Genomic DNA, 23,188 nt, shown 5'->3' on the forward strand with positions numbered 1-23,188 from the left:
AAAAGAGCCAGATGCGTGCGTGTGACTCATTATTATCACGGCCGGCTACAATTTTCAAGGGCCGTACGTTTCCGTGCGTCGGCGCGACGTGAAACGTGGAAGGTCTCAACTGTCTCAAGCTTCCCCCGGAGTTACGCCAGCCAATCCCTACTCGGCGATGACGCCTGATCGGCCTGATGACGCCGACGGCCGAGCCGCGAGGACGCGGGACGCGGTGGGATTTTAAAGGCGATGTGTAAAACGACGACGCGAGCAGTCGGCCGCGCGACGGGATCGGTGGCGGTTCAGGTTCAGCAGGCGATTGTTCGCACGTGCGCGCGAGCGGAGTCTTTCTGTCTCTCTTCCTCTGCCCTTTTGCCCCTCTCCCGGCGATCACCCCACAGCCGTCCGGTCGGACGTCACTCGCGACAGGAAGGGACGGCAGTCGCCAGTCAGTGATATCCTGTGATATCCAGCTGATAACGGAGTACCCGGCTGCGCCCGTCATGACGGAGGAGGCCCGCAAGGAGGTTCGCGTCTGGTGCGACGGATGGTGAGCGACATTTTTACGGATATTTTTGGACCCGCGCCGAGGAAACGCGCGTCGAACCGGATCGTCAGGAGACCGCAGGGAGGCGACGCCGACGCACGCCGCGAGGCCGCCGGGCCGGCCGACGGAAGCGCACACGTGTCGATCGCATTCTCGACGTGTCACACGAAGCGCGGGGTGCGGATTACCTCCGACCTCCGCCTCCCGAGCTTCGTTCGTTAGGAGAACGCGATCAATCGATATTTAATACACGGTCATACGTGTCCAACCAACCCTTCCGTCCCGCCGCCGACGCGGGAGTGAAATCGCGAGGGACGGCGAGTCGGGAGTCCCTGAATCAGCGCGTTCTCCCCGGTTCTCCTCGTTGACTCTCGTGCAACCGCTGATTGCATGCGAACGATACTTTTGTTTATGCGCTTAATGTCTTTCTTTATGCACAGCACCGTCTTCAATTAATCTTCCGCCTCATATCGTTACTCTGATACACGTCATTTCAATATTCTTTCCTTTCTTTTTTCAGAAATTTACATACAGCCTTTAAAGGTCGTATATTTTTACATTCTAACGGTCTAACCGGTCGTAGACTGTGTAGGGGTATAAATTTATAGGGGAAAAGTTTGTTTAGAAGGATTGGAAAAGTGCTATAAAACGAAGATAAGAAGAGTATAAGTTGATAGAAGATTTTCATGTAAAAAAAACTGGAGCTTCTAGTTGGAAACACGGCGATAAGAGGCTTAATCTCGAACTTGTGAAGGAAAGTGTAGAGGTTTTACTCTCAGACGATCCAGTTCCGGATATGATTTTCCTTTTTCTTTATCATTCATGCACCGAAAAAGTGTGTGGTATAAATCCTGGAATTCAGCTGTATATTATTCTTTATAGGTTTCTATTTTTATTGTAGGAACATTTTTATTTATATTTCACAACTCTATCCATTCAGTTTACATTTATATTACAGGTGTTTTATCATGGACACACAAGAGGAGGATTATATATCATAATTTAGTTTACGTTTATTTATATTGTAGGTGTTTTATCATGGACGAGAGGAGGAAAGAGGAAAGACGCGTTCTCCAGTCTCCGCTCTAACGAAGTAGATTAGTCGAATGGGTCGAAATGACAGATGTGCACTCCGAAATCGTGTCCCGCACTTGTGCGGATTAGCAATAGAGAATCGTCGCCGATGTCTCCTCCGGTTCGCTGCGACACAATTCGAAGCGCCGTTTGTCCTCGTTTAACGCTCCGGTAAAAAATGGCACGGGGAGAGCACGGCAGACCGGTCTGTCGTCGGCAGCGCCGATTAATTTAAGTTTCACATATACTTAGTATCTTTAAATGTTATACATATACTTATCTCAAACAATATAAAGATAATTTTATACAGTTTTAATGATGGCTTTGACAAGAATCGCGATTATCTTATATTAACATTTTATTTTTACTCGAGTATTCATAATTTTAAATACGGACGATAAGCTATTCAAATTAAATCGTAGTTCTCAAAGGCAGAACAAAAATATCGGCGTGCCAAAAATTCAAGCCCTTCACAGTAAAAAATTTAATGTCCCAGAAAGTCCACTCTAAATTTTGTGTTAAAATAACTCATGCATTGTGTTATTTTTTACATTTAGAAATGTTATTTTAGTCGATATAACATTTCTAAATGTAAAAAATAACACAATGCATGAGTTATTTTAATACAAAATTTAGAGTGGACTTTCTGGGACATTAAATTTTTTACAGTGTTGTTTCAGCGATTCTGGAATCCCGTCGTCCTTCTCCGCTGCGCGATGACGCACATTTAAAACATTTGCATATATTTGGAACAAAAATAAATCGATACCTCTATCAATGTTGTTGGCACATGAGGAAATGAGTCGTTTAAAACGACAATCGATTAGCAATGGAGAATGATATAGCTGGAGACATGTGAAACATGATCGCGCGATTTCGTATGCGATGTTCACGATTCACTGCGGTATTGTGTTTTTTTTTTATGACTGCGCAAGACCCTCGGAATGCGAGATCTTCATTGTGGCTCGCTCGGCTTACTTACGTGTAGTTTTTATGTGCAAATAAAAAAAATCAACGTATCACGTTGATGGACGCAAAAAAACTCATTAAATTGTAGCTTTGAATGTATCGATTTTAATGTTTCATTCTCTCGAACACTTTAATTTTAATACTAATTGCAATTTTGATTACTTTTTTTCTCTCTTCAATTTCGATAGATTTTTGTATATTTGTCGACCTAAACGTTTCGTTTCACGACACATTACTTAACACTCTACCTATTCCCACATTTTTGCACGTCATTTAATACTAATTAGTATTGCAATCGCGAAAGAAATTGATACGCTCAGATGCGTATTTCAATGTGTTATCATGTGATTTATATGTCGCGTTATCGCGACTCGTGCGACTGATATAATAGTTATCAAAGCTGTTTTACATTCAAGGCTACTTTATTCCCCCTACTTTACGATATCTTTATTCAATCATTATACTATATTCGTTATTAATAATTATAAACATCCCCGCACGCTGAAATATGAAAATATTTCGCTTTTTTATTTTTTGTCTTGTACAGACGGGAAAATCGTTTTCGTCGAATTATTTGCAATTTGCACACAATTCGCAAAATTTAGTTTAATATTATTAAGGGCCGGTTGTTCCAACCTATTGGTAAGCTGCCTGATAGTTAAATCACATGTTTATCTTCGTCCAATGTAAAGGATAAACAAAGACATACATATGATTTAACTATTAGGTAGTTTACCAACAGGCTGGAACAACCGGCCCTTAAACATGGAACGCCGGAGTACAAACGATGTATAAATCCATACAAATGTGCATTTGTCGGTCTATTATTGCTTATACATTTATAGTGAAAATAATATTTAAATCTTCTCTTGCGATCAAACAATTTAAACAATATTAGTTTGGAAAAATTTCCACACAGTTTTCTATATTAAGTTGAACGGCTTTCTCCTAGTAATTCTTTTCGTAACTCGAAATAGTTTTATTGACATTCTTGTTAACAATATTCTCCCTTTATTGACACGAAATAAATACAAATAAAATTTCGATTGCAGTTATGACATGGTGCATTTTGGACACGCAAATTCCTTGAGGCAGGCGAAGGCTTTAGGCGATTATTTGGTGGTAGGTGTCCACAACGATGAAGAAATCACGAGACACAAGGGTCCTCCTGTCTTCACCGAGCAAGAAAGGTATATCTGTTGCTTCATTAAAGCTAGGAAATTATGTAAGCCATAATGACTGGTCACGATTTCGATTGTCATCTAGAGCTAGTTATTATGTTAATTAATCTTTCAAATTCTATACATTTATTCTCTTGAAGCTCGTAATGCTGGCACAGTGGATACATGTGTTCTCCACTTCTTGTACACGGTTTTTTTGTCTTATGCCTTGGAAACGCGATTACATAATGATGAATGTTAGTGCACCAATTCTAGCACATTATTGTAGTAGTTATTACAAAAGAGATGTTTATGCGAGTCCCATATTCGCCATCGTTTGGATATAAAATTTTAATATATTCTAGAGCTACAATCATGTTAGAAGGAAGGTCTCGCTAGAGCCTTGATATTTTAGGTCAATACTTGCGTAGAAAAAAAAACTGAACAGTTAAGGTACACAATCTAACGTTGCTACAAAGTAAGAACTGTGTCTTGTCGACCGCGTTTACATAAGTTACTTTCTCCAGTGTTAATTATAGATTATTATCAAGATTATGTCGATACGAATATAACAATTTTACATCAAACTACTACAGCGAAATTTAAAATTGCAAAAGTTCTCATGAACAACTGTTTAAGCATATAGAATCGATAAAATAACGATAAAACGATTACGTATAAATTTTATAACTAGGAGCATTAACAAACTGAATGTTTTTTTCCTTAGGTACAAAATGGTACGCGGCATTAAATGGGTAGATGAAGTAGTCGAAGCTGCGCCTTATGTCACTACCTTAGAAACATTAGACAAGCATAACTGTGATTTTTGTGTTCACGGCGATGATATTACAATGACCGCTGATGGCGTGGACACGTATCATTTAGTTAAGGCAGCCGGTCGTTACAGGTAATTTCTTTAAAAAGAAATAACATTATTTTGCTGTTTATTTAAAAGATTATACAGTCTTTTACTAAGAAGGTTTTGATATTTTAGAGAAGTCCAGCGTACTGCCGGCGTCTCGACGACCGATCTTGTAGGACGTATGTTACTGATGACACGACAACACTTTCGACAGGGTGACAACGAATACAGTGTCGACAGAGAACCGAGCAAGAGCATGGGTCAGGATCGAACCGCTCGGAGTCCATGGACCGGCTGTTCGCAATTTTTGCCGACCACACAGAAAATCATACAGTTCAGCGACGGCAAGAGTCCGCAGCCGGGCGATAAGATCGTGTACGTTGCAGGCGCGTTCGATCTCTTCCACGTGGGGCACTTGGATTTCTTGGAGGTCGCCAAAAAGGAGGGGGACTACCTCATAGTCGGTCTACACACCGATCCCGCTGTTAATCGATATAAATGCGGCAATCATCCTATCATGAATCTTCACGAACGGGTTCTCAGTGTATTAGCGTGTAAGGTGAGCCTTTTTTTTGCACCGATCTGAGATTTTTAATAAGTATCCGCGTGAGATAAAGTGGAAAACGATAGAATGGAAAAATACAGATTTGTACATTAACATATGAGCTTAGTCAATATATGAATATAGATGCGACATGCGTAGTTTTCAGAAGACTGCGATGCATATTTTCTAGTGTAAAAAGAAACTGATAAATCACGTCTGTGGTCACGCCACTGTTTGAGATAACAGAAACGAGTTATGTCACATAGCTTTATTCATTGTATTCTCTTTTCTTATTTACAGTATGTCAATGAAGTTGTAATCGGCGCGCCGTATGCGGTGACAAGAAATCTGATGGAACATTTTAATGTATCTATCGTGTGTCATGGACAAACGCCTATAATGCCTTGCGATGATGGATCGGATCCGTACACGGAGCCCAAGAGGCAAAATAAGTTTAAATTGTTAGATAGCGGTAATGACATGACGACGGAAAAAATCGTTGAAAGGATCATTCTTCACAGGTATGTTCTATCTTACAGACGTGTTATGCATGTATACGTTCTCTTTATTAAACTTTCTAATAATTTTTTTATACTTCAGTTTATAAAAGATTCCTGATGATAGTTTATATGTAATCGTAATTATGTTCTTTAGTTATAAAATTCTTGAGTAAATTAATTACATTAAATTTACATATTGCTAACGATATTTTCAATTTGCTTAAATAGGAGATATATATATTTATAAAGATTATTTATTCGATATCTTTGTTATTCACATTTATAGTACAATTATACTACGTATAATTATTTGAGAAAATAGTATACAGTGACTGATCGCGTTATTATTCTATGAGCAATATATTACTGCGATTTGATAATATATTAATTTCCGTTCTCGAGTCACTATGTACATTTTTGTTTAGAATTCTACAAAACTAAATATATTTTTTATATGTTCCACCATATTCCATCCCTATTCTATAATAACTTAAATATTTTTAATAAAATTGATATTGCAAAGCTTTTAATTACGCCGAAAAGTTAAAAAAATTTACATATTAATTTGTCATATTCTGCTTTTTATCCCCCCAGGCCGAACGAGCTTTGCACGGTTATTAAGAATTTCAACAAATGTTGATAATTAAAATCTGGTTGTTTTGTATTCTTTATTCAATTATTAAGCAATCGTTGATTACCTAATTAAGCAATCTGGGACAGACCTGGCAGTTCTGTATTTTCTACTCAATTTACAATAAACGCATATTTACTTACGTCTCATTATAATTTGTTGTCATTCATTCATTTACTGCTTCTGATGGGATATGTAATTATGTTCATCTTGCAAAGTATTTTCTTGAGTTCCATTTTGCTCCATTCTCTCATTTATTGCAATATATCGTATATATATAGTAGCCTCTTTTGATGATAATCAAAATCCACATATCCCAACGACTGCGAGCATTCCTATCACGTGTTGATCTAGCGTCTAATTGCAGGTTGGAATTCGAGGATAGAAATTTAAGGAAGGAGAAAAAAGAGCTTGCCGCTTACGAAGCCATCATCAAGTCTGAGAAAAATGACAGGATTGAATAATTGTTCGTTTTAATTCCTTTACGCGAACATTCGCAGTGTGTATGCGTGATTATCAGATTTTATAAAGTCAATGTTGTAAATATGATGTCACACCGACATTCAATTTATCGTTTCGAAATGCCTTACATAGTTGAAATGAATATTTATAATCAATCAGTATGCTAATAGAAATATTAATTAGCGACGTGAAACACGCGCTAGTTTTAATTTATTGCAATATTGCTATCAGAAATTGATGCACAACGATGACGATCATGAAATCAGGTGAACATTTTATATGCAAGATGTGCCAGGGCTATCGTCATTCGTCCTATGGATTTCTTATCACTTTTAATTTTATTTTTTAAATGTTTCTTTAGGGTTTTAAATGGTGATTAATATTTTTCTAATCATTTAGTGAACTTTTTAGAAAGATTATCTAGTGAACTAAATTTATTTAGTTCATAATAATTATATAATTACAAAATAATTTAAACGTTCGAACTTTGTCGGTTACTAAATTGCCAGAAACGAAAGTTAAGGATGTCTCAAGCTACATCCAATTTCTTTAATTAAAATGGCAATTATAAATTTGATTCTCGAAATACGTTTATTGAATCGTATTGTGTTTCAAAACTAATTTCAGCGGATTTTTTCAGCAAAAACTAAAGTAATTTAACTTCGTGTTTATTTCTAATCTTATCACAAGCCTAGAACACAGTCCTGGCACATCCTACATATATCTCAACATATCTCTAAAGAGTTGTCTTAAAGGTATATCAAAATGTTACAAAGCCTTTGAATGTAAGTATGCTTCGTAATTATTGTTCTCTCACGATGTTCACGTTGTGATATCATTGCTTGATTCAAATATCGGAAATAATCACAATTACCGTATAAGCAATCATGTAAGACGCGATGTAGAAACGAAGATCGAATATTTTTCAAGTCGTGGTGTTGAATTTCAACTATTTTTCCGCTACTATTCTCTTTCATCGTGCGATGATCTTCATACCACTTTGGCTGCGTTCGGGGAGCGCGCTATTAGCGCTATTTGCTTATTCTATCCTTGTTTTACACTTGATAAGCGATAAAAATGCAATAGCACTAATAGCCGTCTAAACGCAGTCTTTATCATTCTGTCGTTTTTATCTTTTTCGCATACGCTAGAGCATTTGTTATTTGTTCGAATGGAGTTTCAATATTTTTAAGCAAGTTACGAATATTACGGATTATAGCTTGAATTTTACTGAAACAATGACATGTTCGATCTTCAAAGGAATTCTCATTGTGCAATATGAGGTGTATGTTTATTATATTTATGAAATATTTTATATATTTAATTAGCGAAAATATATCGGAACGCGTATATGCAAACGCATTCCGAGTATTCCATAGTCTTTTATCCAGGAATTACGAAATAGCCGAGATTGGCAGGTAAATGAGCTAGGCTCGTGATTCGGTCTAATTAATTGGAAGTTCCTAAGCATTTACAAATGCCTATCGCATGTTTCTTAGCGATACCGAGATCATTTACTAGACGGCGATACTTACGAGACCGAACTTCGCGGTTCGTAAGACATCCGGCCGGGTAGCTAATTTAACTAGCATTGTTCATCGAAGCAAATTATGACGCGTAATTTAAGTGTTAGATTTTCTAATGCGAGATATTAGAGTATCGTATGCCCAAAAATAACGGAGCCAAAGAAGTTAGATTTACGGCGCACGTCATACAGACTGAACGAAAACCGAGTTACCGTTTATCTCCGAACTTGAACTGTTTGCGTCTGTGGAGGAATGAACGGAGAAAATACGTGATATTCGTCGTACACGAAGATTGTTTAAGGATGTTCCAGATAAACTATTGGAGCTCTCTTCGTTAAGATATTAAATCGCGAGGACTGACAAGTGTCCGTCAAGCTTTCGTAAGCATCGACGGGCAATCTACGATTGAACGAAGAATCTGGGACATCCTATATAACGCGAACAGGTTTCTCGACCTGATAACATAGTGGCGATGGCATTGGCGCCGATAAACTTGTAAGCGACAGTTGAATTAGATTACACTGGAAGACAAAAAAAATTGTACAGTTCGTGATTTTCTATACAGAAAGAGAGTTCGACACCGAACAAAGATTGTAGCACGCAGAAGATTGTTTAACCTTTTATTTTATAATAAATAGTCATTGTACACGGTCACATCTACAATAATCGTAAGTAATGTGTACTACGCTTCTTAGTTACCTTCACTGACCGATTATCGTGTCCTCGCGATTAGTTTTACTCCCTCTCTTTCTCTCGTATGAGCATTATTGTTAAATATATAAAACTTCCATTCTTTTTTCAGAGCGTTTCTTAAAGATAACTTCAAGAGACACGCAAAGTTATTGAACATGCAATACAGGCGTATATTAATGCTTTTTAACATACTCAGCTGAATGTATAATAATTCGGCGAACAAGGTAATTTTTCTTCGCTCAAACTTCAACTTTTTTTTCTCCCTATTAATTCTTGTCCCTCTATTAACCCTAGACAGACTCACTGGGTAATACGTTACCCCACGCGAAATTCAAATTACGGCCATTTCAGCCAAATTTTTGATTCTTTGTTTTGTTTTTCGAAATTTTTTTACTGTTTTTTTTTTTACTACCGCAAATTGATGACTACTATCGTCTTCCCTATTAAACAACAAACAAAATTATCTATTATAAAGTTTTCTAAGAACATTCTGGAAATATTATACACGCGGTACAAGTTTGGGGTAACGTATTACCCCAGTGAGTCATTCACGTATGAGAAAAATAAGTGAGTCTGTCTAGGGTTAAGAAACAGATTGATTCAGAACTTGAGAGTCATAGACCTCCTCCAAAATATCTTTTACTTAATTACGATATATTATATATAGATTCTCGTAATAATATACGTATAAAACATCTGCGCTTTTAAAAGGTATGCTGTAAAATGCGAGCCGCAATTGTGTTTATTTACAAGGTGAGATAAATTCGTGCAACCACCCCAAATGTTTTTCCCGTTCGAGTTCCTTCGCATTCGGCGAGGTTCTTATTATCCTATTACACGAGCGATCCGCTCGCATGATCAGGTCACGTGATAGCATTGCACGTTTGAGAGACTCATCGTAGTGAGACTAATTTTTTTCGTATTTGAGCAATATCGAGAGACAGATTGTGAAACTTTCGACGGAAATTGCATGATGTGCGCGAAATGTTTGGGGAATAGTGCATTACAAGTTAACTAATAAACGAATAAAAGGTTCGCGAGAAAAACGCGATTAAGTAATAACTCAATTTTTAGCAATTTTTCTCACTTCGTCTAACTGTTTGATACTCAAGACTCGACCAGGCAGTCAAATGATGCATTATTAACATCATACAACACAGAACAGAAATTGTTCTTCTTGAACGCTGTCTTTGCTTAGAATCAAAAAGGTGAAAAATTAGGCAAGAGATAGAGAGGCTCTGTGTTTATGTAGAAAAATTAAAAAGTGCTTCCTCATGAAGACGTAAACACGTCTAAGTCTAGTCTACACCGCATCTACATCGCAAGACAAAGCAGATGTTCTGTGTTCAAATCCGATGACAGATTCTTTTCACGAATTCCGAATTTACTTTCACTCGAACGTTCGTCGTTAAATTGATTTTATTCTACACGGGAAGCACAGTCATTTGCCACCGGGCGTTCCTCGTTACGAGAGCTATTATTTCGTTCCACGGTGGGCGGCAACGTTCGCTAGTCCGAACGTTAATTCAGTGCTCGCTGACGGAATCGCTCCTCGACGAAGTTGCGGTACGCGACTATCGTATCATATCAGTGATTAATTAAGGATACATCTCATCGCCACTGAAGTGGGACAAATATCTCGCGCTTTTCGAAGCGAGGAGTCAAGTGGCTCGTAAACGATGACATTGCCCTCCTTCTAGCAGATAAACGTCCTAGTCTCCAAGTAACGTTACATTAATTATATCCTGTACGATATGCGCGCGTGTTACACCGTACAACTTGATGAGGAGTATATTCGGCGCGAGTGATTTATGTATCTCTCTTATCGCGCGTCGCTCTATTGCATGGTCGAACGACCGGTGTAACCGGGCGTGGTGTCGCAATATTTCCTGGTGCGGTCTCGGACCAGCTCGTCGATGGACTTGTTCTGCTGCACCGTCGAGGACAGATTGTGAAGACGCGACGCCAAGTAGCACATGATAAAGGCCGATAACACGAGTAGAGCACCCAATCCCGTCGCCACGTAGAGAAAATTTCCGCAGCTACCTTCGAGGCCGGCCGTAACTTTGTCGTACAGGTCTGCGATAATGAGGAGAAATATTAATTAGAATTATAGCGATCGCCTTATGCGTCCCTCCCGCTTTTTCCCGTTAGATCAGAGGTTGGTAAACTTTTCCCATAAAGAGCCGGATAAATATTTTAGACTTTGCTGGCTAACTAGTAACTATATAAAAGAACGATCATCATGTATATAACGGAAGAGGAAATATATTTTTTATTGACCAAATTTTAAATACAATAATTAATTTGAAACAAGAAATTCAAAATATAATAGTAATTAATTATTATTGAATTTCGAATTTAGCGTAAAAATTAGTAAATAATAATTACGGAAACCATTCAAAAATGGATCTTTTGCCGACTTCTGATCTAGAGCGGATTTTAATCTCGATGCATTCGCTAGAGAATTTATAAGTTACACGTAAATCTTATCGCAGAGTCTCGCGAGAATTAACATCAGAGAGATCAATCTCGATTACAAAGTCAAGGGATTTAATTTCTCTGTGATTAAGAAATATGAAGCTTACCATCCGGCATCATCACTGTATACTCAATATTTTCTTTGAACTTCGTATACGGCGTGGAATCGTTGTACCTTTTGATCAAACGCTCGACCTTCGGGAGGAACTCGCCTAATACTTCCACATTCGCCTCGACGGCTCTCTTCCTCTTCTTCCCGTGTCCCGAAGGTTCGAAAAGATCGAGACAGAAGTCCTGTGAAAATAAAGGGCTAGCATAATACGCGATAGATAACAGGCATTTGCCTGTATTTAATTAGAAAGTCTCGATAAGTCACGGGAGATTACTGTAACAATTAAAATAAACTTTGAATTAATTAATGTAACGTAGGCGACTAGGCGATGTAATATAGATGTAGGTTGAAGTAGATAGAGATTGAAATGATAGAATGAAATACATAAATAACATGCTGTCGACACAGATAATGTCTGTGGCTACGGCAATTTATATATCTCTTCCATCGCGACTTCTAGATTTACCGACTTACGAATCGTCTTATGTAAGATTCATAAGCGAAGAGATTTTTCCACATTTCAGATAGTTAATTTCTTGTATCTCGATGATATCTTTGACGTTGAATGTCACGCCTACATCCGTTGTGAAAATGGATTTTTGTATGCACATCATACATGCTATGTATATATTTCAAAACTATCGCGTTTTCTTTCTGTCATAAATTTTACCGACGTGAAACATGCCGGTACATTTAATGCATTCGAATATAGATGTATGTCATTTTAGTATGTAATACGTAGACAGTATGTCCAGTATGTAACACGGATCGTATTGCAGAGCGAGTTATGCAGCATAATTAATTATCTTTGACTAATACTCTTATAAAAAAATATATTTTTTGTTGTGTGTTAACAGTTTTAAACTTTAACGGACAGACTCTTGTTCAGTGTTTTATTTAGCTAAAAGTGAAAAAAAGAAAGTAATAGAAACATGCCTTTTACGCGGTCGGGCTAGATCTTTGTGTTCAATAATATTTTTGTGTATACATTTTTTTCCAGCTCAGCAAACTGCGCGTCGCCGCGCCGAGTAATATCGGTCTTGAAACATAGTCTCAAGCTAAAGCCGAAATAGCACACGTAATTAAATTGATAATCAATTTAATAATTATGACGCTAATTAAAAATATAAATTTATATTTTTCTGCTGAATAATATTTAAGAAATAGCTGGGCTGATGGATATGATATGAGTCTACGTTGCTAATAATAAAAATAAATTCTGGACTGCTTAGAATTTTACGATACTTTGTTGTAAATTCAGATATATTCTATAAAGATGTCTTAGAATTAGTACGAAATGGATATAACCAGATTAATTAAGATTAATTAATTAATTAATTAATTAATTAATTAATTAATTAATGTAAGTGGATAGATAGCCAGATTTAAGCTTGTTACAAGTCCAAGCTATAATATAGATCTAATCAAATAATATATGATGATTATATAACAGATAATTAAAACAAAAATAAAGCATTATTACAAATTACTCCAGTTCTTAAATATCATCAATAAACGAGATTTCCTATGGCAAACAATTTCAAGGCACCACTCTGGCACTCGTCATATCCCACGAAGTATTCAATGAAAATCAATTATAGAGAGGAAAACATTATTACGGCCCGGACTAGACCTTGATAGTCTAATAATAACATTATGCAAAGTTTGTATACTTTTTCCAAACTCAGTAAACTGCGCGCCGATTTTTTGTCGGTTTTTAAAACACAGCCCTTTTTTGTTGGAAACAGTAAACCCACATACTTAAATCGATAAATAATCGATTTAAATTTTGATACCAATATAAGCATTCCTTATTAAATCACAAAGAATTTATTGCGGAAAATATCACCCCAGCTATATAGGTTCAAATCTGGTTAAGAAAGATGCTTATATTAACCTGCAATTTAATAAAGATGTTTATCAATACCAAAATTTAAATCGATTATTGCTGTAGAAAAGAACTGTTCTTTAAAAACCGACAAAAAATCGTCACGCAGTTTACTGAGTTTGGAAAAGCTATAAAATTTACACAGAAATATTATAATTAGGCTATCAAGATCCAGCCCGATCGAAAATGGCATGTTCTCTAATTAATTTTAGAATTTTATTGTTAATATTATAAAATATTAAAAATTATAAATCTAATTTTCAATATTATCAGAAACTAACAAAAAAACAAATATATAGATTACAAACTTAAGGTAAATATACATTAAAATCTTATAATCTGTAAATGGTGTTTTTCTCTTTAATTGATTGTACACACACGACATAACGGTTCTGTTTCAGTTATTATCAATGAATCATATCGAAAATCGTTATCGCCTACCGGTTGACAGTCCTGCGGCTCCATGCACGCTTTTATCTGCGAGTGAATCCAAAGGGTGGAACGCTCTCTCATCGAGCTCAGCAGGAACGCCTCGAAGTCGAGAAAGACCTCGTTCTTGCGCTCGCGGTACCTCGCCGGCTGATGCGGAATGATGGACGCAAAATCGCGATTCCTGCAGCCATCCTTCACGAGCACGACGCTACCGGGGGCGTGGGGTTGATCTGGATCGGGACTGACCGTCACCTCCAGCAGCTTGATGTATCCCCAGGCGCTGTCCGGGCTGATGCGGGCGCGCAGCTGCAGCTTCGTGCCGATCGGCACCGCCTGATCGACCGTCTGCGAATTATCGGACACGTTGCCGGTCGCCTCGCGATAAAGGGCCACCTCGTACTCGAGCCGGCCCGGCGTCTCCTCCACCACTCCGGACACTCTGGCGCCGTGCGGACTGAAACGATTAACCCTTTAAAGCAGACGCGCGTCGTCGCTTCAGCACGTTGCGTTCTCTCTTGCTGTTATATCAGCTATCGTTAATTCTACACTTTTGCCACAAATCTCTCCCATTTACATATAAATTAAAAATACGTATATTACTCTCCTTATAACGTTTCAAATGATTAATTTACATGAGCAATCGTATCGTCTTCAGTTTTTCATCGCGGAAAGACGAAGAGGTATTCTTGGTTCTTATAGGATGCCGCGATTATTCGCATAGATCGTCCAAGCAAAGGATAAAAGACAATTATGATACGTTCAAGCTTCCTGCTTTTGACGGCGCTTGGTACGTCTGCATCGCTATTATGAAATATGATAATTAAATAAGCGGATAACCGTTTCTCCTCGAGGCAGGAACTCGCGCAGAAATGCCGCTCCTCGGCGGACGCGATACGCGAACGCGGCGTGGCGTGGCGGAAATAATGCTCGTCCATTACCCGCGAGATTTCGACGAAGATATCGCGTATATATATATACTTATACGCGGAATGCGTGTGACTTACAAAGTGCCGGCGAAACCGGCAGCCTTGTGCCTGAGCAGCGTCGGCTCGGGCGGTCGGCACATCAGGATCAGCTCTTGGTCGGCCAGCATCACCACGCCGGGAAAGGCGGGGAACCACACCCGCAAGTGGATGAATCCCTGTGGTGGCGGATCAATCGCGATGATAATAGCTCGTTGCATAAGAGAATTGATTAAGTGATTTTTGCGAGTTACACGGTCCAATTTTTACAAGGACGTCCCGCGAGATGCGCCGCGCCTTCAAAATGTAGGACGTTTGTAGCCGCGAAGCGCGGAATTATACGAACGGTACAGTTAAACTCGGACGTATTTACCAACCAGCGGGCTAATCCCAGCGTTAGCTATCGCTTCTGATCGCTTCTCGAAATATTATAACGGCATCCGATGCCTGATACGATCCGATTGGACGCACAAAGCGTTTCGCTGGTATGTGTATACGCGATAGCAGTACTATAGCTCCTGAGACTCATGAGAGGGAATCAATTGCGAATTAGAAACGCTATCGACCGATCGCGATCCGTAAAGGCTGTTCCGTTTGTGCGACGTCAGTGAGGGTACGGAGGGGGGAACGGAGCGGGCGGCGGCGTCATCGTACGGGGGGGCCCCCCCGTAAAAATCGCGTTCCGCGTAACTCGCCCGATCGCTCTCGATGACTCACGTTTCTCTTGAGGATGCCGCATCGGGAGAAGTCAGTCACCTTCAGGAAGTAGTTATCCTCCTGCGGATCGTTCGGGTCCGGCCTGATCTGGCAGTGAATGTCGGCGAGCGGATTCGCCGATCTGTCGTCCGCGAAGAGCGGCGCGCCTCTGAAGCCGACCGGCCTTTTGATCTTCGCTGTCAGGAGATCGGCCGCCGATCCCGCGCCGCTGCACTGAATGTCCGATACCTCGTAATCCTGGGCAACGGCGGCGGCGACCTGAAACGCCCGAGTCAAAGATGATCATTCGGCGATCGGAGAACGAGAGAGCGGCGGCGGAAGAGATTTCAGGGCGGCACGGCGGGAGTGAATTGCCGCTTCTCATCCCACGGCGCGACCGTTTCCACGGTCTCTTCTTGAAACTGTCGCGCGCGATTATTCTGTCGCTCTTCCGAACGATGCCCCGAAGCAGCGTTTTAACGTTTCTCAGTCTCTTTTACCGCGGCGAGCGAAAAATTTATTTTTGAAATTATGTTCGACAATTTATTTTACTCGATCCATTGTGCGCCGTCCTCTCTCTTTCGACCTTTGCGCTATCGTCTTAACGATCGGTTGTAATTGGGAAGGGAAAATTTGTGAGCGGCGCGCACAGCAGAACGTTCCGCGCTGCATTTTAATGGGAATTAAACTATTTTATCCCTTAGCATACGTTCTCTGTCTCGTTGAGACAATACGACGTCGTGAATTCATCGTTGCAGGTTCATTCGATCAGGAAACAACATTTTAAAAGAGCACTTTTCGCGAGAGGTTAATTACTTTCGATCTGATGACACTAACCTCGTATGGGACCGGGGTGTACACTGAGAAAAAAAATTGTTAATCCCAAGAAATATTTAGTTCGATACGTTCAACTAAACATTTTAGTTAGTTAACTAAATATTAGTTGTTTCAACAATTTATTTCGTTTCTTTAATCAAGAATTAATTAATTCAACTAATGTTTAGTTAACTAACTAAAATGTTTAGTTGAACGTATCGGACTAAATATTTCTTAGAATTGACAAATTTTTTTTCTCAGTGTATAGAATAGTCCCATGGTATGTTCTGCCTGTAAGAGAGGCGACTAAAAGAACAAGTATAGGGCCAGCAGCTAAGTCACTATCGGGGCTGGCCAGAATTCTCGACAGGTCCGATACTGAACACTCACAGACGCCAATCAACTGATTAGGCGGCTGCGATGTGAAAGGCAACGGGAAACTATCACATTAATGTACTTATCCCTAATATAACGTATCTAATAATGATGGCATCTTCTGGAGTAAAAGATTCCGGAAGTAAAATAGTCCCCCGGTCGGATATTTCCAGAAGAGGATTACTTCGGGAGGGGGGGGTGTCCCCAAAGAGAAATAGGTGTATGGAAAACAATAAAGAGTAGGAGAGATAGGAAACCTGCTGAGACATGAAGGATTAATTTGCGATATATCGGAGGCGGAGATAGGAAAGAGAGGTAGAAATGGACTCAGATTAGATTGTTGTTCACAAATAGTCAAAGACATAGGATGCTCTACTTTCAAGAAAATGCGTATAGGTTTTAGTTCAAGATAGGAAAGAATGGACATACGCGTCCAACCAGTCCTCGGACTGAAAACTTGATGAAGATGATGATGACGCTAAAACGACGTTACAGCAGTACGTCTTGTAGAGCAAATAGTACCGTATATGATAAGTATAGAACAGAGCGCGATAACGTACGCGCGTTCGACTCGTAAACAGAATAGTGAATTACGTTCATGGAGTGAACTTCCATAAATATAGCGGCTAAAACCTAACAACCGTATTATTCTATAACTGTTATGCAGCTAACATCTTTTTTTTTCACGGCAATTTACTGCCGTTCAGTCGCGCTCGCGGCACTATAGCGGATCGCGCATTATTTTCAATTTTAACCAGATTTACTTTCTTCTCAGAAGAAAACCCCGTTGCCCTGGTTTACCAAAATTGCATAAACGCTTTAATCGATTTGAATTTCTTTCCGCGAGAGCGGCGCGAATATGGGGTCAGGAGTAATACGGACTGGAATCGTCGTATGAAACGTTCAGGGCGAATTGGTTATTTAAATCTAATTGCAGGAGAAGAGAATTTTCAGTTAAAAAATAAAACTTATTGAGATAGCGATTATATTTATTAAATTGCGAAATATTGAAAGGGGCAGCTCTTTTGTGGATTATGTTTCGGAAATAGATAAATAAGATTTTAATTTATATTTATCCCCAATCTGTAACCTGTATTTGTTTCTTATTAGTTTCTAACAACATTAAAAATATTATAATGTATAATATTTTATAAATGTTATAACATTATAAAATATTATAATTTTTAATATTTTATAATATTAACAATTAAATTCTACAATTAACTAGAGAAGGTGCCATTTTCAGTTGGGCAGGGTCTTGGTAGCCTAATAATAATATTTCTGTGTGAATTTTGTATATTTTTTCCATCTTAGTAAACTGCGCGTCAATTATTTATTTGTCGGTTTTAAAACATAACTTTTTGTTAAAACAATAAATCCACATACTTAAATCGATTTAACTTTCGATGTTAATAAGCATCCCTTTTAAATCACTGTAAAGAATTTATTGTGAAAAATATCAGAGACTAAGGTTCAAGTTTATACTTCTCTTCAACCCGTGATGACATTTTTACCAATTCGACCACTGAGACAAAATTAAATTCTATATATTCTGTATACGAAAATTCTTGCATTGGACATAAATTTAATTTAGATATTTGTTGCTAATGCCTCTTGCAATTGCAAGTCACTTTGTGAAAAATCGCCCGAGACTCGTTGCAATTTGTCTTCAGCTGTGCTACAATACAAGAATAACAGCAACTTATATACAACGGACAATTATCGATTTTATCGTCGGTACATACCGTCGCATTTATTCAAGAGTTTCAATTATTTCACTTAAACTCCCCAGCACACCTACACGAGCAACGCGAATGTGCGAATAATTATTTCCCTTTAATCGCCTCTTTATTGGTACTTTATATGTATTGCGCGGGCTGCCTCGGTCGTTTGCCTTGCACAAGGCGCAAAATATAGAATGGAATATACGTTCATACTTCCGGGGGCCTCTGCGAGAGAAGTATACGCGATACAATAAAAGCGATTAAGCGTCCAATTAATCTACGTTACGATACCCGGGACGTCCGCCTTTCGTCGCTCGCGACGACACACGCTCGCATTAATTATCGCCGGTGAAAAGGCGACCTGCACGGTGAGTCTCGGGGACGACCTCGGTGCCGACGACATTTACAACGCCATTACGTTGCCATTGGTAAGGAACAAGGTGACCAGCACGCGACCAGAACCGAGAACCCACTTCGATACGGTTAACGGTGTAAGGAAACGCTCTGGTGGCCGCGTAAGATATTCGTTATGTGCACCATACACATTATATATTACATGAGCGTCTCTGCCGTACATTGCCCGTGCTCATCGTACGGGTCACGGTAGGCCGTATTTTTCGAGATCCGCTCGCAATCATACCGTATCATGTGGATATCAGATCGATCCGCGAGCGCATCCGCATTTACCACCGTATAGGCGTGTTCGTCGCGATCGAGTTTCTGGCGCGTGTATGAATTTAAAGGGATTCTGTCGGTCGGAGCGACGGATTGCTGACGATGCGAAGAAGTATATTGTATTATTGATTGAAAGCAGGGAAGCTACGAGACACTCGTCTCGTTTTAAAACTCCGCAAAAAATATGTATTATGACTCGACTTGATTATGTATATTGGTTATTGATACATATTAATTATTGGAGCTATTTATAAATAACACCGAGATATTCATTAAGATACTTACGACACTCAGAAAGTCGATTTTAATATTTCATATCTAAATTGCATGCTGTTAAGAATAAAAATGACATTGTTTAAAAAAGAAGATATACTATTAAAATATTTAATCAAAGCAATTCTACATTATTAAATAGTTCAATTTTTACTGATTAATAAGACTTTTAGGGATAAGGTAACATTCTTTACATTTCGATCGATGTGTTAAAAGATAACAGTATAAAATGACATTGTGAAATTATATCGATCACAAAAGTAGTTCGTTAAAATTACCCGAGTTTGAAAAACGTTTTAAATTTAACGGTAGACAGAAAAAATTTATATCGCTATAAGTTTATGCAGGTTTATAAATTCATGGTTGCATAGACAGCTAGGACAGATTAAATTCGTAGACACGTAGATGGCTCGAGCTATAGATCGCTTAGGTTCACCGCTACATCCGCAAATCCACAGATCTATAGATGTGTAAATTGCTTTACACTTCGCTGAACCCACAAATTATTAATATTATTTGAAATTACAAATTGTTGGAATCGCTAGTTCACAAATCCCTTAATTGATAGGTCTTTGGACTTATATAGATTCTTATCTCCATAAAATTACGTTCGATAGTAATAATTTGTAATAATATTACGTGCATTATTAGGCTTTAGCTTGAGACTGGGTTTCAAAGCCGACGTTACTCAGCACGCAGTTTGCTGAGTTGATGATTGTGAGTAGTCGTAATCTCTAATTTAAACATGATTATTAGATTGTCAACGTTTTACTTTCTATTTTTTACGTTTTATTTCCTGTTCTGAGTATCGTCTGATAAACTTTTAAGATAAGATTCAATAACGACTATAAATACAACTCTTAAAAACATCCTTAATAATTTATTCATTTTTATTTTGCGCAATATGCAATAAATATTGTTACAAGCGTATTGCGCCAATTACATTTCTTTATAATCTATTTGCCTATGAGATTATTAAAATCCCTATTATATCTTTTCCATTAACAAATTATAATGGTGTTTTCGCATTTCACAGCTCTTATCGCATTTAACAATGTAATGGAGCGTTTAACAAAGCTCTATTACATGTGCTAATAAAATTAAAACTACTGGAATAAATGATAATTCGCGGCAGGTGCTTTGCGACGTGAAAATATCAACTATCAAGCGCTGCAAATTTACATTTGCGCTTTCGCATTTATCGAATTCACGATGCTCATCCGGTTTGAGGTAACGCTTCTCTAAAACTGAAAAACGTCTTTGATTAAAAATTTATTAAAGACGAAACGTAACATGCGGATTACGTGAACAGTTGGAAATGGCATTTTCTCTTTTTTTTTTCATTAAAGGATTAAAATATATATGGTAAAAGGAGAGAGATTCGTAAGAGCAAGTGGGAAAAGAATCAAAGTGATTAATCCTTACTTTTGAACTTAATCCTAACTTTAGGGAATCAATTACAGACTTTAAATCCTCGTAAAGAATACGCTTTAACGAAAGATAGTAGTTATTTTGCGAAAGTGTTAAAAATTCGCAAACTTTTTATAAATTAAACTTTTCTTTCAGAAATTTATAACATGATTTTAGATATATTTAGAATCTTAATAAAAGATTCTCCACTCTAAAAACTAAATTTGAAGCATAAAAACTCACAAACTTATTTTAATTGTCTATATAAATTCAGTTTACCGTTTATACTTTTGAGTAAAATACGGCTTAATTATAAATTAGTTAAAATTCCTTGTAGGTATTTCGCTGTTTTTTCAAATCTCTCTCGTTGTTATAACGATTACCTTTGTAAAGGGAAAAATAAATGACGATGAACGATTTGACTTATTCGCTAAATCGGCTAAATCTATCAAATAAACGTCGGGGGAATGCGAGAGTATTAGAATATTCAAATAAAGCGATCGACGATTGTCGGCCATTAATATTCGGAAACTCTTGGCGATGCAGGCGCAGTCAATATTCTTAATGGCTTCGACGACAAGCAATTCGCTTGATCGAAATATTTAGGTGTCGAGCGTCCGGTTGCGTGTGCGCGCATTACGTCTTTCAACGAACAAACTTTCATCGAGACGCTGTTCTCTCGACGAACTTGGTCCGGAATTGATAGGAATTGCGCGACTCTCGTCGGGAAGTCGATCGAGTGATTACGCGTGTCGATATGATAGCTCGAGAAATTTGCAAGATGGGGAAGGGAGGACCTGGGAGGAACTTGGAATTAAGCTGAGAGCCAAGTGATTGGTAGTGATAAATTAAAATGCGAATTCCCCGGATTTTTACACATTACATCCGCTACCGTGGACCGTTTTCTTATTGATATTATCATATTTCTCCTGGGACGTTACAAAATTTTACAGTTACTTAATACACTTAAATATATAGGTCAGATATATATTTTTTTCGGGTGTATTTTAACACCTTCTCCTTATTGCATAAACATTATTAGATAAGAGAAACACGTAAATTAGAAAGAACAATTAAATATAAGTATAATATCTATTTTCTAAAAATATTGTTCAGTGATACGTGATACTTTCCGTTGATTCCTTACAAAATATTCAAATCGACACTGTGTGAAAAATTCCATCATTGAAATTAAAGTCGCGACTTCTAGAATAAACCGGGTACACGCTCACAATAATCTGTTTTAAAACAAATCGATCGAAAAGCGACATATACGATTTTGTTTTTCATCGAGGGATGAGCAAAACGTAACGGGAAAGAAATAGGAATATAGCTCGAAATCTGCCACGCGAGACAAAGCGGCTGCGATTGGCCAGGCAGAGACGGACAGTCCGCCGGCCTTTTATTTCGGTCTCATCCGAGGAGAACCGCAAACCTTCTCTTTATGACTCCATAAATCCCGTTTTTTTTTTAATGCCACTTTAGTCCCGCGACTCGTTCATCCACGGCATCGGCGTCGCTCTTGTCACCGGTTACAATTCGGTGTACAGTTAAACCTTACGATGCGCGAGAGACAAACCTACCTGCCAAATAAACCGCCGAAACGGCCTGGAATTTGACGATATAAAAGCACGTTAATTAAAGGATGTAAAACGCGAAACGTATACCGAAATGTGTTACTGTATCGAAAGAATTTTATTGGCAGTCAAGGAGAGGAGAGAAAGAGAGAAACAGACGGGCGGAGAGATAGGCCCATAAAAATGAAATAAAGCTGTCAAAGAAGTAACTGTATTAAAGATAATAAAATTGTTGCGTATTGAACGGGGTTCATTGAGAGATAAGACGTTTCTCAGAACCGAACGCAATCATAAAACATTCCAGAGCCAGAAAAGATCGATTTTTAATAGAAAAATGAATCATGGATACATAATAAGGTGTAATAGGATTATATCTGGAATATAAGCTTGTAATAATTATATAGACTTTTTCACAACGCGCATTAGTTAACACGATATTAATAACCCACAATCAACGTAAAAAATTTGCAAGTATTATTTCTTCAGAGACCTTTTCCTCATAAAGAAGATACCCTGGCAAGTAGAATCGTAAAATATTAATTCCATTGATGAGGATATATTAATGTAGGGTAAAAATATAAGGATAAATTCTCTTTATACTTTCTCTAGAAGAACGGAATATATTATTCAGAAACAATATATTTCAAGATTTACACCTATTTTTGCACCTATAACTAACTCATCGAGTATTCAATCGTCGCGTAAACGTTATATCGGTTATATCGTCGGATACGACACCTTTGTGTTGCCAAACTGCGAACAGATTGTGCGCATAATTAGAATTTTAATCACCTATAAACGGATTAATTTCAACTCT

At 38.2% G+C, this 23,188-nt stretch overlaps 2 protein-coding genes across 5 annotated transcripts; one reads left to right on the forward strand and one right to left on the reverse strand.

The window, feature by feature from the left end:
• The first annotated feature begins 232 nt into the window (after positions 1 to 232).
• Positions 233 to 8,929, forward strand: Pect (phosphoethanolamine cytidylyltransferase). 4 transcript variants are annotated; one of them, XM_071781102.1, is made up of 6 exons: positions 233 to 532; positions 3,625 to 3,762; positions 4,460 to 4,639; positions 4,727 to 5,153; positions 5,439 to 5,659; positions 6,637 to 8,929. In XM_071781102.1, exons 1-6 carry the CDS (start codon positions 486 to 488, stop codon positions 6,731 to 6,733), a joined length of 1,110 nt encoding a protein of 369 aa, XP_071637203.1. In that variant the 5' UTR covers positions 233 to 485; the 3' UTR covers positions 6,734 to 8,929. The 4 variants fall into 4 exon arrangements, with proteins under 4 accessions (XP_071637203.1, XP_071637202.1, XP_071637204.1 ...); XM_071781101.1 differs by lacking the exons at positions 233 to 532; positions 6,637 to 8,929 and adding exons at positions 1,577 to 1,774; positions 6,233 to 6,602; XM_071781103.1 differs by lacking the exon at positions 233 to 532 and adding an exon at positions 1,579 to 1,774 and having other exon boundaries at positions 6,624 to 8,929.
• A 58-nt stretch (positions 8,930 to 8,987) lies between these two features.
• Positions 8,988 to 16,082, reverse strand: LOC139815454 (uncharacterized). Its single transcript, XM_071782382.1, has 6 exons — positions 16,074 to 16,082; positions 15,543 to 15,800; positions 14,868 to 15,004; positions 13,873 to 14,317; positions 11,539 to 11,725; positions 8,988 to 11,029 (listed from the first exon to the last, which is right to left on the reverse strand). Exons 1-6 carry the CDS (start codon positions 16,080 to 16,082, stop codon positions 10,788 to 10,790), a joined length of 1,278 nt encoding a protein of 425 aa, XP_071638483.1. The 3' UTR covers positions 8,988 to 10,787.
• Between the last annotated feature and the right edge of the window lie 7,106 nt (positions 16,083 to 23,188).

Source organism: Temnothorax longispinosus, chromosome 6 (assembly GCF_030848805.1).
Source record: "Temnothorax longispinosus isolate EJ_2023e chromosome 6, Tlon_JGU_v1, whole genome shotgun sequence".
Lineage (NCBI taxonomy): Eukaryota > Metazoa > Arthropoda > Insecta > Hymenoptera > Formicidae > Temnothorax > Temnothorax longispinosus.